General features: G+C 39.2%; 1 protein-coding gene across 1 annotated transcript in view; it reads right to left on the bottom strand.

The window, feature by feature from the left end:
• Positions 1-16595, bottom strand: part of LOC119656575 (mitochondrial import inner membrane translocase subunit Tim9) — a 44320-nt gene extending 27725 nt beyond the window's left edge. Inside the window, exons 1-3 of the mRNA XM_038062961.1 lie at positions 16106-16595; positions 15952-16047; positions 15266-15894 (exon numbers count right to left, since the gene is read on the bottom strand). Coding sequence (XP_037918889.1) covers positions 15763-15894; positions 15952-16047; positions 16106-16156 — 279 coding nt within the window. The 5' untranslated portion in view covers positions 16157-16595 and the 3' untranslated portion in view covers positions 15266-15762. The remainder of the gene's footprint in view (positions 1-15265; positions 15895-15951; positions 16048-16105) is intronic.
• Between the last annotated feature and the right edge of the window lie 3816 nt (positions 16596-20411).

Genomic DNA, 20411 nt, shown 5'->3' with positions numbered 1-20411 from the left:
AGAACGCCTTAAATTAAATCACCTTAATACCGAAGAATACAACAAGTTGGTGGAAATTCTAAACAAATTTAACAAGTTATTCTTTAAAGAAGGAGATAAACTTACGAGTACACCATCAATTTTACACGAAATAAAAACTACAACAAATGCGCAAATTAATTCTAAACTTTATCGTTACCCACCCAAGCACGAGGAGGAGGTACGAAAACAGATTGCCGACATGGAGTCACAGGGCATAATATGTAAGAATAAGTCGAGATACTCCAGTCCATTAATAGCTATACCGAAAAAAGCGGATAACTCGGGAACAAAAAAGTTCCGTATAGTAGTTGATTACCGGAAACTAAATGAAGTCACTATAGATGACAAGTTTCCGCTACCAAATATCGACTCTATACTTGACAAATTGGGGAGGGCTCAGTATTTCTCGACACTCGACCTAGCTAAAGGATATCACCAAATCCTCATAAAAAAGGAGGATAGAGAGAAAACAGCATTTGTTACTCCCCATGGTCTATATGAATTCATTAGAATGCCTTTTGGTCTGAAGAATGCTCCAGCGACATTCCAAAGACTAATGAATCATATTTTAAGAGATTTCATGAACAAAACCTGTGTGGTTTACCTTGATGATATATTAATTTTTAGTACGTCTCTTCAAGAACACATCAAAACACTTTCCGATATTTTTAAAACCCTAGAAACACACCAATTAAAAATTCAGATTGATAAATGCAATTTTATGCAAAAGGAGACTGATTTTTTGGGTCATGTTATCACAAAAGACGGGCTTAAACCGAATCCAGACAAAATCAAAATAATTGAACAAATCACTTTACCAAAAACAGAAAAACAAATCAAAAGTTTTTTGGGACTAACTGGATATTACAGAAAATTTATACGAGACTATGCAAAAATAGCTCAACCCATGACCAAATATCTACGTAAAAATATCAAAATAAATATCCATGATCCCAATTATATAGATGCTTTCGAGAAATTGAAAACTCTTATTAGCTCTCACCCTATTTTACGATTCCCAAACTTTCATAAACCCTTTCAATTAACGACAGATGCTTCAAACTATGCGATAGGCGCTGTCTTATCACAAGACGGCCACCCTATTTGCTTTGCTTCTCGAACTCTAAATTGTCATGAAAGAAATTATTCAGCAACTGACAAAGAGTTTCTCGCCATCATTTGGTCGGTGAATTACTTTCGACCATATCTGTATGGTAATAGATTCAAAATCCTGACAGATCACCAACCGATAAAATACCTTGATGCAAAATATAGAGGGAAAGATCTGTCACCACGACATCAAAGATGGTTATTGAAACTAGGAGAGTATCAATTTGACATTGAATACCTCAAAGGCAAAGAGAATAAAGTTGCAGATTTTTTGAGTCGAATAGAACAACCAAACGGAAGTGATCAGCAATCGATCAAAACAGACAATCAAACACATTCATATTCAAAATTAAAAATTATGTGTAACATGGAAGATAACGATGATGTTACAATGGCTACTTTTCACTCTGCAGAAGAGGAATTGTTAGATCATATCCCGATAAAAGAGGACATTGTAAACAAGTTCAAAACTCAAATCATTTTAACTAATGATAAAACACATGAGTTTGAAGTAAAACACAAAAGAAGAATCATATACAGTTACTCAAAAAAGTATCCGGACATGACCGTTGTATAGATATTTTCAAAGAAATATAAACAATTGTGGCACATTTGCTAATGATTATTTGTTATATTTATCTTTGATTGGTTTATAGTAAATTTCCAAAAAAAAAAAATTTCTCAGTTTCCGCTTTAAAAAAAAATAGCTCCGCTGTTAAGAACGCTACAAAAAATAAAGTCAAAAAAGTATCCGGACAGAAAGCGTTTGAAGGAAACTTACCCCTTTAATGTAAAATTTAATATCTTGTTGGACCTCCTCGATTTTTTATTACTTCCCTTAGTCGACTAGGCATCGATTTGACAAGTTTCTCACAAAATTGTGGACTGATCGTCGCCCACTCTTCCTTCAAAGCTTTTCTAAGTGTAATTAGACTTGAAATTTCGCAGTTTTGAATTTTTCTTTTCAAATGTTCCCACAAATGCTCTATTGGATTTAGATCCGGACTTTGCGCCGGAGTATCTATCACTTTTGGGCAATTGTACAGCCGCCAAAGTCTACAAACGTAGGAGTTATGTTTGGGATCATTGTCCTCATAATAACAAAAATGCTCCATTTGCATTTTCCTTGCGCTTTGAAGTAAGTTTTCCTTAAGGACTGTGAGATGCTGATATTTGTCATATTTCCCATTTATAAACTTTAAATTGCCAACTCCCGCTGCCGACATACAGCCCCATACCAACTGAGAACCACCGCCATGTTTCACCGTGCACTTTAAATTTTTCAAATTCAGCTCCGTATTTGGCTGCCGCCATACAAAATTACTTCCATCTGATCCAAATATGTTATATTTGCTTTCGTCGGCAAATATAACGGTTTTCCAAAAATCGTAAGACCTATTTATATGTGCAATAGCAAACCGTAGCCTTTTTTGCCGATTTTGCTTACTTATATAGGGCTTTTTTCTGGGAACTCTACCGTGGAAATTATTCTTTCGAAGAATATTTCTAATTGTTTCGACACTTGTAACTTTACCAAACCTCTTTTCCGCCTGACCTCTCAACTTAACTGCACTTAGTTTGGGGTTTATTTTCATTTTCCGCACGATCTATCTTTCTTCTCGGTCATTAAACTTTCGTGGACGGCCTGATCGCCCTTTCTTATCGATGAAACCCGTTTTTTTAAAGCGTGTAATTATTTCATGAACCGTCGATTTATTCACTTTCACGATTTCCGCGATCGCTCGTATCGGTTTATTGTCCTTGAAAAGATCAATAATAACTTTTCTAACATCACTACTAATCTCCCGCGTTTTCCGACTCATCTTTATTAAACGTGTGTATACACAGAAGAATTAAATGCGCTACTAATCAGTGTTTAATGACCATGTTAAATCAAAAGACAACTCAGTTGCAATATTGTGCATTTTCCAAGAATTCATCGCTGGCCGGATACTTTTTTGACTTTCATAACAAGCATGTATACATAAATTCTCAGAAAAACAACTGTACTAAAACGAAATGATGATATTTTTTCGCTCATTCGAAAGTGTTGCTATAAAATATTATTATCGTGGAAAATGAAATTATGTCACTATTTTACAAATCTATGTTTTTCGCATTACAATTCTAAATTAACCATTGTCCGGATACTTTTTTGAGTAACTGTATATCTCAGAAAATGATTTTACTAATTTGAGTGATATTTTAAGGAGATACATAAAAAAAGGAAAAACAGCAATTTATTCTGAAATATCTGACCAGAAGTATAATATAGTGCAACAAAAGTTAAGAGAGATGTTTTCCAACGATGAAAGCATTAAATTCATAAGATGTTCACACAGAGCTCGTGACATTGACACTGAAACAGAAGCGGCCAAACAAATTTCATTTTACCATGTACGTGAAAGTATGCATTCAGGTATACAGGAAACTTTCAACTCCATTAGGTACAAAATTTTCTATCCAAATCTTCTCAAATTAATTCAGATCGTTATTAATCAATGTGAGGTATGTCAAGCAGTGAAATATGACAGGAAACCAATTAAACCAAAGTTCCAAACCTCAGAAACCGCAACAGATATTAACCAAATAATTCATGTTGATATCTTCACAATTATGAAGCATGACTTTTTAACTATTATAGATAAATTTTCTAAATTTGGCTCGGCGTACTTATTGCCAGACAAATGTCATATAACAATAATAGAAACCTTAGAGGAGCATTTCACCAAAATTGGTAAACCCAAAAAAATAGTAGGAGGGAATGAATTGAATACAATTCATATAAAAAATTTTTTACAAACGGAAGACGTTACCTTACATGTAACAAAACCACATAGCCACACCGGAAATGCCGATGTAGAGCGATTTCATAATACAATAGTATCAAAATTTAGAACCCTCGCATTAAATAAATCAAAAATTTCACCTAAACAGATAATACAAAGAGTGATTCGAAATTACAACAAAAGATTTCATTCAACAATCAAATGTACACCAACAGAAGTCCAAACTAGAACAGTAAATTTAGAAACGGTCAGGGAAAATATTGAGAAAACTAAAAAGAAATACTTACGGAAACTTAATGAAAAACGCGAAGATTATTGTGAAACAAGAACGACTGGTTATATTAAAAATTATAAGGCAGTCAGACATAAAGAACAGCCTAGATACAGAAAATCAAAATTGGACAACGTTCACTTAACGAACATCAGAAAAAAACCGAAATTTGCAGATTACGATGACAACATTGAACCTTTCGTTACTGAAGAACAAATCTTAAATGCAGAAAAAATAGCTAATAATGGTCCATTAGACGAAGTGCTTATGGAAAAATTTAACTTACGCTTAACTAGACAAGATATTAAAACCTTGCTAGGAAACTCGTGGTTAAACGACCAAATTATAAACTTGTACTTAAATTTGTTAATGGAACGAAGTGAACAAGGGAGTTTGCCGAAAGTACACGCAATGAATACGTTTTTCATCCCACGTCTGTTAGAATTAGGATACAATGGAGTCGGTAGATGGACACGAAAAGTCGATATTTTTTCCTACGATTTCATATTAATCCCAGTACACGTAAACCAGGTTCATTGGTGTATCGGAATCATTAATCCCAAAGATAAAATTATAAATTATTATGATCCTATGGGAAACCCAAATAGCAAAATTCTAGAAGCGCTAGAACAATACTACACGTTATCAACATAGAAGAACTTAGACAAACAATAAATACAGTAGATCAAAATATAATAAAACTAAAACTTGCACAAGATCCTTTGATTAGCAGAGAACTAGCAAATATATATGCCAAATTAAATTCATTAGAACCAAAATTCAGAGAAAAACGGGGATTATTGAACATAGTAAGAACAACTCAAAAATGGTTATTTGGAACCATGAAAGATGAGGATAGACAAGAAATTTCAGAACATTTGAAAATCATAGAAAAAAATGAAGAATCAGCAACAAAAAACCTCAACAAACAAATAGAAATCAACTCCCATTTCTCAGAAACTATAAATCATTTAAAAACCGTAATAGAAGCAGATAGAAATCAAATCAGTAAAACATATGAGCAAGTTACAAATAATGAGAGACACATAATCCTCCAGCAACTCAAAATTGACCAAACTATTAAATTAGAAATGTTAAAGGATAAATTGAACCAAATAATGGACAGTTTAGCATTAGCCAAACATGGCATAATCCACCCTAGTTTACTTACCGCCACCGAGTTGACACAGACAGAAATGGACTTTTACAAACTAAAAAACCTAAAGACAGGACTTTTCAAATTGAACAAAGAATCGCTCATTCTAGCAATAAAAATTCCAAACGTCTATAAATTAGTTGATATCAAACTAATTACGGCAATGCCAAATAAAAATCACTCAGAAATCCATCTAGATAATCAGTATATATTAGAAATAAACGGAACAAAATTCGAATACACTGAAAGTATTCAATATGAAAAAGAATTGAAAAAAATTAATAATTGTATTACTGAAAACAATTGTGAATTAGTTGAAAATAAAGTAGTAGAAATCAAGAAATTAGATGAAAGTACTATCATTTGTAAAAATCTAAAAATCAAGAAATACTTAACTATTGTGACGATAGAAAACTGATATTAAACGGAAATTATCTAATAGTAATAAACAATTGTACTATCAAAATTTTGGATGAAACATTTAGCAATAAAGACATGCAATTTGTAGATAGATTTTTCTACATAGATGAAAAAATTCATAATTTTACCGAGAAAATTAATTTTGAAAAGATTGTATTAAAAAAGGTTGAAAACCTAGAACAAATTAAAATGTTAAAATTCCATAATACTGTGAACTCTGTCACTGGATCTGTTATTATTGTTATTTTAATTGTTATCATAATTGTCATATTTACCATTTATCAAAAAAGCAAAAACATGGCAGTTTACATTAAAAATGTTAAAAAGAAAAGTGTAAAACCTGATAGAATTCAGGAGAATTCTCTTTGTAAGGGCGGAGAAGTTATGTATACGTCATCAGATGACAACGTAACTAAAATACTTAGTCAGATAAATTCCAACCTAAGTAATGGAAATAATACCTAGAAATTCCAAAGTAACAAAATTCATTTGCAAACTAGAAATTAGACACCTGCCTAAAGTCCAGACACAATGTCAGCATTTTTGATTTCTTCAAATTACAAAAATGCAAGCGTACACCGGTAAATAGCATCAGCATAATTAGAATATATAAAGCACGTAAACGTAACACTCGCCCCATTGAAGTTGTACTCTCATAAGCCGAAACTCTGTCCGAGCCTTTTTTAAATAAACTATAATTTGTCCACAAATTGTTTAGTTCTTTTTTTTGTTCGGTGCACCCTCTCGCTACGAAACTCACGCGGTGCACTAAGTAAAATCTACTCTATTCTTCATAAAAGAGTAGGACTTTGCACTAAATCTAAACTGACCCTATACAAAGTCCTCATAAGACCGATTCTTTGCTACGGAGCCCCTACATGGATCTCTTGCTCGACCAAAGCTATGAAGAAGTGCGAGTCCTTCGAGCGCAAAATTTTGAGACACTGCGTCGGCTTGTAGTACAATTGGAAAACCAAGAAGTGCGGCCGCAACGCCGAAGTGTACAGGCGAGCAAAAGTTAAACCACTTCGAGAGTTCGCTTTCAACCTGTTAGAAAGATTCTTCGAAAGAACGGAGAATCACCCCAATCCACTCATAAGGCAACTTTATCTGGAGGGTAACTCCACCCCATTGGCCACATTCTTAAGGCCTTGCCAAATTGTGAGCTCTGCATTAAAACCCGCCATTGTCTCTCTCTTCGACACTCCTTGCCTGGTAGGGGTGCACAGAGGTTAAGCTCGAAATTGTGAGCGCTATAAAAACATTAGTTATAAGAATTAGATTTAAGTATTATTTATTAGATTAGATTAAGTTAGAATAAGTAAGTAAATAAGCCTTCTCGCGCTCTAGGTGCAGGCGCAGTTTTTTTCAAATATATGTCCATTTTTTTAATCATGAATTGTCAAGATCTATGTGTAAAGTAAATACACCGTAAAAAGTAATGTCAGAGAAGGTCGGGCAGGCCAAACATTGTAATAGCCACCCGTTTTTTTTAATATTTAATTATGACACATAAGCTACATTTAGGCTAGTAATAAGAAACAAACGTTATGTATTTAATGTAAGTCACTGGTTTTTAAATAAATGATTTAAAAAAAAAATCCTCCAGCATTTGGATAGTGTTTGACTATAGGGGTTGTAGGCGCTTACTGCCGACCCGATCGAATCTTGGTTTTTTTTTTGAATAAATCAAAGGGAACTTGCTTACTTGCTCAGAAAACACTAGCGCACTTGCAAACGTTGGATAGCGACGTTTGGTCCACCAAGCTTTCAAATCACCGTCCAGCGTATCAAGCCACAGTTGTTTCTGCCGGTCCTTTGGTCTTTTCCCCGCAACTTCGATGTTCGGAGCAATCTTGGCGAGTGAATTCCAGTTAGCAAGAATTACATGCCCATATCATCGTAATAAAAGCTCTTTGAGATAATTTTATCCCTACTTTCAAGATATGCACCCTGTGGCAGCATAACTTCCTTTTTTCAAAATTCAATAAAAACTATTGTATGTATCGGAAAATATTTATTTATTTTTATAATGTAGGTACATGTTTGGTATTTATCCAATTTTATTTGTTTTAATTAAATTACTGCACGGGAAGCAAATAATCTATTTTCGGTATAATCCACAAGGAGATAATATTTTAGTATTTAAGAAACAGCAAAAGAGATAAAACTTAATTCACGATTTTACTTTATGTATTTTAGAAACAGCAAAAGAGATATTTGAAATTCACGATCGCGCTGAAGTGTTCCGTGCCGCGGTTGGATCAGAAGAGACCGACTTATTTCCATGCGGTCCTTACTGTCCCAACCAACGGCATTTTTTTACCGCTGGTTCTCCACTCCCCCGGTGCGTTCTGAAAACGCGTGAGTGGAGAGTTTCCGCGTTCAGCGCCATCTACCCGTCCGCATCCGCAACATCCGAAATAAATTTCAAATGCTGCAGATCCTGCCGCGCCACACATGTCTAAAGTTTTTATTTACATTGTTTTGAAGATGAAATCTGTTAGGTGACGTCCCCCTTTCTCCATACATTGCGCAAACCGATTTCTGGCGTTTGTCATGACTCTTGTTAGCATAGCAGGTGTTATGTTGGTAATTTCTTCTTGGATGTTGGTCTTCAAATCTTGTAGGGTTCTTGGACGGTTCACATAAACACGGGATTTCAAAAAACCCCATAGAAAAAAATCACAAGGGGACAGATCGGGAGAGCGTGCCGGCCATTCCAAATCGCTTCTAATTGAGATAAGGCGCTCTGGAAAGTGTTCCCTCAAAACAGCCATCGATGCTCTTGAAGTGTGTGCTGTTGCACCGTCTTGTTGGAACCAAATGTCCCCAAATCCAAATTTTCTAGCCGTGGGAAAAAAAATTCTGTAGCATGTTTACATACCGGTCCGAATTCACTGTCACTGTAACCTCATTTTCCTAAAAAAACCAGGGTCCAATAATTCCAGCTGAGGAAATTGCACACCACACTGTGACTTTGGGTGAATGCAAAGGCTTTTGATGCAATTCTCGAGGGTTGATGTCAGCCCAGTAGCGCATGTTTTGTTTGTTAACCGATCCACACAAATGAAAATGGGCTTCATCACTAAAAAAAACAATAGCACCCTCGGGAACGACATCAAGAAGAAGCTCACACGCGTTCATCCGAGAATTAAAGTCACGTTCTGAAAGTTCCTGCACTATCACCATCTTATAGAGATGAAAATGAAGATCATCACGAAGAATTCTTCTCACAGAACGATCGGATTGTGGCGCGGCAGGATTCGCAGCATTCGAAATTTATTTCGAATGTTGCGAGTGCGAGCGAATAGATGGCGCGGATCTATCCACTTTGCGTAGCACGCCACGGGAGTGGAAGATCGCAGAAAAGTGTGCCATGAGTTGTTGTCTAAAACGTAGTAGACACACACAAAAAATTAATCTAATGCAGTAATTATGTTTTTCGTAAATGTCTCTCATTTGTAATATTAAGTTTCGAATATATGAATAAATACTGAAGTCTTTTGAATTGAAAATAGGAAAACAGAAGTTGAGTCCGCCGACTAAGATTAGGTCAAATAACATGTATAACTAATTTAATAATAAATGTTAACTTAAATATTATAATAAATATAAGTAATGTTAAATACTTAAGGATAGTCCAAGGGCAGATGCGTATTTGCGCGCAGAACGCCGTTACGATCGCAACATTGACGCTCTCACTGCTGCAATGTTCTCAGGTGATCTAACGGGCCGAAGGACTCCAGTTCTTCCTTTTGTCGCACTTGCAGTTTGTCTGAATGTAGTGACCCATGTAACAATTGATTTACGGTCTGGGACGGGAGCCAACGGGGCTAAATTAAAGCGATTCCGAAATGCACGCTGTGTTGCAATAACCGAACATCCGCTTGAAAAGTGAACCTCAACGGCAAAGGCACGCTCCTCACTATTCCAACGCATGATGGCGACTGAACCGTGTCGGGACAAAACTTTACAGTATCGCCTCTTGAACGAGACCACTAGCGCTCCGCTATGACATCAACTAACTGAGTGGCGCGCATTTTGAAAAAAGAAGTTATGCTGCCGCACCCTGTATAATGGGAAAAAAATGTCTACTGTCTGGCGTTGTCAGCTTTGAATTAGTGGTTGAAAGTATGACACTTCAGTGAGTCAACGCATTCCGAATCACTCACTTCGCTGAGTCGACATAAAATAGTCAGCACTATTTTAACGTCGTCTTTTTCACCGTGAATGTTCTCAGCGAATTAACTTACTAGATACTTGCTATAATGATTCTCGGATGAAAATGTTCACTCAGAAGAAAATCAAGATATGTTATTTACTCATGAAAAGAATTCTTCTGATACATAGTTTTATTACTTTACTCCCACTTAACATTCGGCAGGCGACTTTATTATGAAGTGCTCTGGGGTTAATTATCCCTAATGTGGTTTCATAAGGCCCATTAAATGTCGTACAACTATATATATATTTATATTGGAACTTTTGCATGTTTTGCTCATAACAAAATTTCACCCTAGAATTGTTTCACTCAAAATTTTAAAATGGCCATTTTGATAAAGAAAAGTGCACTGTACGATTGCTCGTGTAAACACAACTAATTTTTTTTTTTTCAGTCTTTTTCCCGTTCACAAGCGGAGTCAGCTCGTCGTGATCGGTTTCGCCATTTAGCTCTATCGAATGCCTGATCTGGGTGCAATCTCCAGGCTTTAAATCCCCATCCAGCGTATCAAACCACCGTTTTTTGGGCCTGCCTTTTGATCATTTACCATCGACTTCGATGTTCAGACCAATCTTGGCAAGTGCATTCTCGTTATTGTGTGACCATACCATCGAAGACGCCTCTCTCGCAACTTTTTCGCGATCGGTGCAACCCCATAACGATCACGGGTATCCTCATTTCGAATGTGATCAAAACGTGTGACGCCATTAGTCCAACGTAACATCTTCGGCTCCATTACCGCAAAACCTCGTTCATTGTCTTTTATAGTCGGCCAGCACTCAGAACCATAGAGAGCGACAGGACGGATGACATTGCGGTAAATTTTAGATTTGAGACGTTCGTTGATACGTCGATCACAAAGAACACCAACTGTGGAACGCCACTTCATCCAGGTTGCGTTAATGCGTGAAACAATTTCATAACGCAGTTCTCCATTGACTGATAGCGTTAATTCGAGGTATTTAAATCGCTCAGTTCTGGGCAGGTTACTGCCGCTGACTGCGATTTTGCCTGTTTCCTGGGGATCGGTCGTCAAAAATTGTGTTTTGTATTTAGATTCAATCTGAGACCGTGTTGCATGAGGTGATCATTCCATTTTTGGACTAGTTGCTCGAGATCATTTTTGCTATCAGATGCTAGGAAAACATCATCTGCATAAAGTAGTGTGTAGGGCACAGGACGTTGAATATCCCGTGTAACGGTGTCCATAACAAGAACAAGTAGGAGTGGTGAGAGGGCGCTTCTTAGTTGAACACCGACAGAGGCACGAAGCGGTTTTGATACACCCGTCATATTTCGAACTTTACTTTTCGGATCGTGGTAGAGAAATTGAACCCAGGGCACGAGTTCTTCTGGTACGAAGTGTTTCGTAGAGCATACCAGATGAGTTCGTGTGGCACACGGTCAAACGCTTTCTCTAAATCCAGAAATGCAATGTAAAGCGGGCGATGCTTCTCACAGTGTTTCTCTATGAGTAACTGCGCTGCGTGTATTGCGTCAGTACTTCCGCAGTTTTTGACAAATCCGGCTTAATTCACCGTTATTTGAACGATTTCGCGAATACTGTTGTCAAGAATGCGTTCAAAAATCTTTACGGTATGGGAAAGTAATTGGATCGGACGGTAATTTGAACATTCTGCTGGACTACCTTTTTTTTCCATATTGGAACAGTAGTACTTTCTTGCCAGTCAGATGATGTTCTTCCTTCCTGAATAACCCGATCAAAGAATTCACTGAGCCACAGTGTTGGGTCCCAGCTCTTCGCTTTCTAGAGCTCAGATGCCATGTCGTCAGGTCCTGTTGCTTTTCCCGATTGCATTCACTTTATTGCCTCGACTTTAGTTGCACTGACAGTCAGTCAGTCTTCTTAAGACACGGATTGATTTTGTGACCATAATCAGAGCCCCGCTGTGACAAGTAACAACGGTACCAGTCTATACCATGTGCATGGCTCAGCATTCATACTGGTGGATGCAACACCTACCTAAATCCCTACCGAACTAAGGGGTACGGCTCCCGTTTTGAAACGCAACATCACGCTGAGGCCCGAAGATCTCTGTTCGCTTGAACGCAACCACAACCCCCATGAAGCTCCCACTGGGGGCCAACCGCAAACAACCGAGCTGTATGTGCTTCCAGGGGCTATCCCGGTTCCCATGGTACCAGTATACCCCTGGTAAGTTTTCTTGACCAATTGCCACCTCAGATGAGTCCCCGTGCAGACTCGGGTCTGATCGTCCTGATTATGCCTTTGGAGCATTCGCCTACTGCATCACGGCCGGCAAGCTAATGCGATACAGAGTCTGCCGGTGCCACCACTATGGAGGTTCTCCTCGGCCACTTGGTTTTGATTCAGCCGACAGGGTTGCCGTCCCACCTGCCTCACCCCCACCTCTGAGCACCAGTTGCACTGATAGTGAAGCCCATGGTGTTTTACGTAGGCACCTGTCGTGAGACTTAATCCTACGGTCCTCTTCAGACCCGGATTGATTTCGTGACGACAATCAGACCCCCCTGAGACAAGCAACAACGGTACCAGTCTATACCAAGTGCATGGCTTAGCATTCATACTGGTGGATGCAAGAATTACCTAAATCTCTACCGAACTATGGAGTACGGCACCCGTGTTGATACGCAACACCACGTCGAAGCCCGAAGGTCTCTTCTCGCTTGAGCATAACCACAACCACCATGAAACTCCCACTAGGAGGGCCAACCGCAAATAACCGAGCTGTCCTCACATACAACAGGAGTTCACCCGAAGTATGAGAGTTCAGGGGCTTTCCCGGTTCCCATGGTACCAGTGTACCCCTGGTAAGGTTTCGTGACCAATTTGCCACTTCAGATGAGTCCCCGTGCAGACTCGGGTCTGATCGCCCTGATTAGGCCTTTTGAGCATTCGCCTACTGAATCACGGCCGGCAAACCAAAGTGATTGCAGCGTCTCCCGGTGCCACCATTATGGAGATTCTCCTCGGCCACTTGGTTTTGGTTTTGCCGATAGGGTTGCCGCCCCATCTTCCTCGCCGCCACCTCTGAGCACCAGTTGCACTGACAGGTGGAACTGTTCCAAATGTCGGCAATGATTGTGGAAGTGGAGGATGAGCAAATTCTTCAGTTGACATCTGTTCGAGGTATTTTCGCCATCTATCCGTTACGGCTCGACGGTTAGTAAGCAAAATTCCGTTCTTCTCATTAACGCAACAGAAGTGTTCGATATCCTGTATACGTTCGTTACGGCTTTTAGCAAGTCGATACAGATCTCTCTCGCCATTCCGAGTGTCCAGTTTATCGTAAAGAGTTTTGTAATGGTTCGCTCGGATGACAGCGACCGCTTTCTTTGCTTCCCGGTTGGCATTCTTATAAATTTGCCAATTAGCAGGGGTTTTATCGTCGAGAAATTTGTGGTAGAGGCGTTTCTTTTCACGGACCCTCATTTCAACATCATCATTCCAAAGCCAAGCATATCGGTTGATGTACCGCTTTCTCGGCTTGGTGGCCCCGACGGTTGCAGAGGCCGCTTTGTGGATCGTGTCTTTCATTTGGTTCCATGATTCTTCCACATTCGTAATGGTCGGCAATCGTATGAGTGAGATCCTTAATTCATAGGACGGCAATCAATGGCCGATGTTGAGGTGCGATGGTCTCGTAGGGAAAGACTTTGCAATCAGTGACATTAGTAAAATGTTGGCGTCTTATGAAAATATAATCGATTTGCATTTTACTGTTCCCACTATAAAATGTAGGAAGATGAGACAATCGTTTGATAAATAATGTATTCATAAGTACAAGGACATGGGTGTTCGCAAAATCGATTATACGCTCGCCACCCTCATTGCGCGCTCCGAATCCCTTTCCCCCATGGCACTTTTTACCGTCTGCCTTGTCACCCACATAACCATTAAGATCGCCGGCAATGATAATATAGTCGTCAGCAGGCACGTGACAAGTCTTTTCATCGCGAAGTTGTCAGAAGACATCTTTCTCGCCATCAGGCCGACCTGTTTGTGGTGCGTACGCGGCGAAGAAATGAATAGTGCGATCAGCTGATATAATGGTGTGCAACATCAACAGATCATCAAATCGTTCGACTTCTTTCATGGCATCACGAAAATCCTCTGAGATGGCAATGCCACCATATTGAGTGTGTAAGTTACCAAAATAGAGAAGTTTATAGCATTTTTACCGCGTTCGCGTTCAGTGCCACAGCTTTTGGCACCAGACCATCGGGTTTCTTGCAGAGCGCACATATCAATGCGCCTTTTCCGAAGGGTTCTTGCAAGTTCCTCGGTCTTTCCAGTTAGGGTACCAACATTTAGCGTGCAGACACGTATCTGTTTTGTTTGGACTCTTGACGCCGTCCATGCGTCAAGAACCCTTGCCCATTTCTCAACCAGACCGGGGCCCGTCCTGCCGCGTCGACTGAGGTGGACGGCCTAGCCTTTCTCCGAGGCTTATGACTCAATCCCATCATCATGTTTGTAACGATATAGTATGCATTTTCTCGGTCAAACTGTCACCAAGAGAGATCAGGTAAGATTTAGCATAGTCGAATAACTTCAACTAGACTTTATTCATCTCTTTCCCTGATCTCATCATTTTATTTTTATTTTACTGAGGAAAGCACAGAGTACGGTGCCTCAAACCCTCCTTCTTTACCTGGGCTTGGGACCAGCATACTATCTTAATAGGATGGCGGATACTCATATTTGCTGCAATTGAAAAGCAGAAACGTGCCTGTCGCATCACCTCACCAATTGAGGTGGCTCGCATCCCGCTGAGCGGCATGTGTAGCGTCATTATTGTGCTGATGCTTTACGCATCAATTAAAGCAGTTTGATGTCATCGACTCGCCTCTTTTGTGAAGAGTCCAGTCATTTAGATCAATGGACTAAGCAGCACAATTGACTCGACTCACTGCCGACATATACTTTCAATTGACATGGTCTGAAGTACACTGATAGCTCCGAAATTTGAAAAAAAGCAACCAGAAGTTAATGGGCGAATGGCAGTGCTGTAATACGTCTGTCGCGTGAGCTAGTTACCAACAAATAATTATTGTAATGTAACTTTTGGATTGTACGATGATATTGCCACAGGACCCTAACCACACTTCATTTATTGTGGCAAATCAAGGCTAATCCGCAACGCGTCAGCGGTCGAACAGATACAATGACACTTTTGCATGATCTTTCATGGATATCACACATGTAGTTCGTTGGGACCGCTCTGCTCTTAATGCGTGAAAACAGATATTAATGGAAAACCTCTTACCAGCGACAAAGGGGATGGCATCCGATCCTTTTCGTTTTTGCCGCATCTGACTATTTCTGAGTACGAACTGTGGTAAAAAGAGAACTACTAAGTCCTCCTAATGTGATTTAAGTTAAAATACATCTGCTCTTCGAATTGCGAAGTTGCCCCGGAACTTTTCGCCGAGGCCACTATTCTAAAGGTTAAAAAAATTCCTCAAATTATATACTTTCGACTACTCTTTCAGTGTTGCCCCTCGTAAAGACTCCAATTACCGCATATGTTAACGGTACTCGCAAGCATTAACTTTCAAGCGAAAGCTTATATTTACATTTCCTAGTCCTCGTATCTCCATCAATATGTACAGCAACAAATTCTAAACCAAATATTTTCTTCGTGACGATTAATAAACCACTAAATTCCACAATCCATGATTTGTTATTGTCTATATATTAGCATTTTGACAGAAAGGACAAGACTGCGACTTTAATCACGGTTGAGATGTTTATTGGGTCGCACTACATTTTTCCTGTTTTCTGGGCCATCGCCATTGCATTCTCATTAGCTATCATTTGAAACTCTTGAAATCGTTGTGATATTCTCTGATTCATCTTCAAATACTTTTCCATACAATTCAGCGAGCAACGTTCCTTAAAAATTGAAAAGTGTAGCGAGGACGCAAGAACGAAATTTATTCATTTGTATACCTCGTCCGAATGCACTTTCCTTGTGGTGAAGTCTCTTATGCAGTCCATAAAACAAATTTCGGACAGTTTGTTGTAAGACATCAGAAAGTCTTGAAACTGAAAAATAATTTTAAATTTTCAGGTTATGTCAGAGGAGATATTTAGGGGCATTAACCGTTTTCATTTGATCCTTATCCAATGAGTCTAGCGCCACCTGGGTTGTCATTTTGCTTATCTTTTTGTAGAAAAATTTAATATATTATCTAGTCAGATCGAAACTACGCGACGAAGTGCCCATAAAGCCTCCGACACGTTAGCCACTTGAAAGGTACAAGAATACTCTTCTTCTGGGCTACAAGTTGCGCGCTGATTGTCGCTCACGAGGCTCGCAAAGTGTACCGTTTGAGGTTTCCGTCTACTCGCGATTGTTGCATGTTATGTCAGTTTTCGATTGCACTCCTCGTTATCACTCCAAGGTATTTAAACGAACAAAGAGAATTTTCCATCAAATCACGTTACATACAATTAGATAAAAGTATTCCCCAAAATAATTACCTCCTCAAAATTCCGTTTTGGTAGTTAAACGCTCGAAGCAAAGGGAACGACCTTCACCGCGCTCATCGTCGTAGGCTTTGCGTGGCTTCTGGGCACCAAACGCTTTAGCCACGGAGGGCGAAAACTATGAACGCCCTATATGATGCGGCGCTGCAACCAAATGCGTTGGCCTACGATGAAGTGGGACTAGACTAATGCCAAGTTGACACACACTTTGTCAAAGGGCATATCCTGAGCGGGAATAATGGGATTAGCATTTGTTTCAGTGGAGGGAACAAGTGCAAGTGATAGTGTGGATTTTTTTGTTTTCAAAAACGTTGTTAACAGAAACCGGTCTAGCGTTCCCACCGCTATTGGTTGATTATTTAGAAAATGGAAAAATGTGTCCGGACAGTATTATGTCATTTTGCTATATACATATAATTCAGAATTGATGATTTGATGCCCCATTAAAAACAAAAGTGCTTTTCATCAGAAGCTCAGCCATTCTCAGTACCAACAACAATTAGTTGATCTACCTTATTGTCCATATTTGGCTCCATGTGGTTATTTTAATGACCCACATAGAAAAATTGTTTAATATCACCGATGCAACAAGGGCTTATTTGATAAAGTTTGAGAAAACAAATTTTTTATAAGGATTAGCCACTGAAATATAAATTCAATTTTGAGAAAAAGACGCACGTGGTCTATTTCAAAGTCACTACCTTACCGAATAGCTCTCATATAATGATGGAGATATCCAATAAAAGGCTTGGAATAGTTTTTTTCGAAACGGTTCTTAGTTTCGAAATTTGTAGTAAAGCGGGGGAGTGGAATGGTTAAGGATTGCATACTACTACGAACATTTTTTAAAATATCAGAATTTGCTTTTATATAATATTTAGGTCTCAAAACATTACCCATTTGAAATTCACTCAAAGAAAGTTGTTTTCTCCTATCTAGGGTCGAAAATCACAACCGATAACAACTACGATGATGAAATCCGGGCAAGGTTATTGTCAGCCAACAGAACCTATTTCAACTTACAAAAACTGTTTCGCTCCGAACGTCTCACCATAAGGTCAAAGCTCTTACTGTACAAGACAATGATCTTACCAATCCTCATGTATTCCTCGGAGACTTGGGTGCTTAGCAAGACGAATTGCAAACTCGAAATCTATGGTAAAAAAAGCAGACGAGGCAGACCCTGCCTGAGATTTAGCCATGGCGTAGGTCAGGGCGCCAGACAGCTTTTAGGGATAACGAATTGGTGGACCTATTAAGGTAGGTTTAGACCGGGTACCGATTGTTGCGCCGTTGATGATGATGGGGCCAAGTATGTTTGTGGCCGTATCAATGATAACGCTCTTCAGGCCTTACATTGAGAGAGGGTATCGGCTAGCTGCTGAGCAGCATTTGTTCTATACAGGAAGCGCACGATCCATAAGAAAATGCACAAATCGTTATTCCGGTGTCGTTGCCGGGTTCTCGTTTTAAAGTCCACCCTGTCCGATGCTCATTTTGTTGCTTCGTAACAGCAATTTTCGTGTAAGTTTGTCATACCTACCCAACCCCCAAACTGGAGGACCAGTTGGTACAATTTATCCCCTTTTTTCATCCTTCGTCGCCTGCAGTTTTTCATTAAGAAAGAAGCATCCAGTTTACTATTTGCTACTTGTCACTATGCAAGTAATCAAAAAGTTTTTAATAAGAAAGTGGGAAATTGATGCGTGAATGGACAATCCTTCAATTTGCTTTACGTTTCGGCAGTAACGCAAATTCGGGCAAGTACAGCAGTTAAAATGGAAAGGTCAATGTGTTGCTTACCCCAAGTGTGAGAAATTAAATTAACGCAAAACTTCACCGAATTGTTCCATAATTGATTTATATGTACCAGCGTAAAAGTTATAGAGATAATGCAGTGGAGGGAGTGCAGCTAATGCAGAAGGGAAATGTTTACATGGGTTTGGCAGAAATAATGCCCGACCACAGGTGCACAAGAAACTTCACTCGCATCTTTACCTAGGCAGCGATAAAACGTACGTTTCCGAAATATTCACAGGCCGCAAAAAAATAGATTTTCACTGAATGGAATTCGAAGCTTGGGCCGGTTGAATATTTTGCGGTGTCTCTTCTCTTGTGACTTGATTTGAATTTGAATAATAGAAGAATACCATTTTGTGAGTTTTGTTAGATTGCATCATAGAAGTGATTGATGAAGGCAGGGAGTCCATTGTAGAGAGTTTGGTCACCAAAACACTGCAATCTACCCAGTGTTTTGTCGTTTGTGGAGATCTGCACGCAATAAGTAATTGTAAGAAAAATAAGGAGCGCACTAATGCTAAAAACTAGCAATTGTGGTGAACCACAAACGGCAAACTAAAAAAGTTGCGACCGAAGCAGGGAATTCAATACGCCTTCAACACTCCTCAACTACACATGAGCGAAGAAAATACAAGCGTCCCAACCCCCAATCTGGAAGGGCTTCCTATTACACTGACTAAAAGGATGAACCAGTTTATAGTCAGATCTTGCATGTCCTTCTCAGAAGCAAATGAACCAGCTCAAAATATCTTAATGGAATGCAAACGGCAGAAATGTCTGCTTACTTGCAAGGGGCTTCTTCAAACTATGAACATTATGTAACTAATGAGGTGATATATACAGCTGCTGCTGTGCCGGGAATCGACACAGTTATCATCACATTGTTTCGAAATCATATAGTGCGATTCGTTTCGCATGGCGAGAACCCTTGGAATTCGCAGCCGTTCCACCCAAATGATGGGAATTTCGAGAAAACTCTCACGACGGGCTTCATTCCTCCCGAAGCGTCCATGTATCACCAATCTTACAAAAAATAATCCAACGCATAGCATACTACAGCTGGTCCAACGAAAGTGGAATTAGAGAAGATAATGGCAGGCTCACAGATCTCCAGACTTAAAAAACAATTGGCCAGAGCAAGTCGATCGCTCCATGATGCCTTTGATGATCAACGGGAATATGAGTTACAAAGTTACTCACGAGGTTTTTTCCTGTGGAAAGTTACAAGAAAGTTGAAGAGACCTGCTCAATACGAATCGCCGCTGAGATCAACAGACGGCAGCTGGCTAAGAGTGATGCCGAAAAGAGGCGGCATTTGCAAAGCGCCTGCAAAAGGCATTCCTCCCTCACTTGTCGGAGATGGGGTCAAGGCTTCCAAAAATATCCTTGCCTACACCAAAGGTCAGCTTCTTATTTAGAGCCAAACAAGTTGCTTAAGTCTTTAGACAACAAGTGGACTAAAAGAAAGTTTCAAGATATGACCTAATCATAAGCAAAAATCTTGAAGGAAGGTATTGCAAGAGAAGGGACAAACGCAGGTACAGGCCTATAAGTCTGCTAAGCATCCTCATAAAGGTGTTTGAAAAATTACTACTTTCAAAAATATCACAATATTGGAAAACAAAGAACGGACTCAACATCAGTTTGGCTTTCGAGAAAAGTATAGTAGAACCGAAAAAGTTCACAGAATCGTCTCTCAGATAAGGAGTGCACTGAAGAACAGAAAGTATCTGTCAGCAGTCTTTTTGGATGTGGCGAAAACTTTCGACAAAAGATGGTACGAAGGTTTGATTTTTAAGGTTTTGTGTGAAAAAAAACACAGTGGTCTATCTAAACGAAATCTAGGTCTCAAAATAAAGTTAATAATAGTATATTAGTATATTTTAGAAATTTTGCCCGGAACTTCCTTTAAGTTCATTCTAGAAGTATAAAATTTGGCACTTGTATAAGAGATAACATACGGCATAACTTTGGAATATTTGGAATGAAATCCAACTAGTATTAACGAAGTTATAGAAGGCGAAATTTTGACAACTAAAAATTGCAGTTTGGAGGAAGCTATCCCTTTCTACCTGATATTGGGTAAAACGTAGGGGAGTGAAGGCTCAAACTGTGCCCCA

The sequence above is a fragment of the Hermetia illucens genome, chromosome 5 (genome assembly GCF_905115235.1).
Source record: "Hermetia illucens chromosome 5, iHerIll2.2.curated.20191125, whole genome shotgun sequence".
Classification (NCBI taxonomy): Eukaryota; Metazoa; Arthropoda; class Insecta; order Diptera; family Stratiomyidae; genus Hermetia; species Hermetia illucens.
The sequence above is the reverse complement of the archived record's forward strand: the minus strand, read 5'-3'. Positions and strand labels throughout refer to the sequence as shown.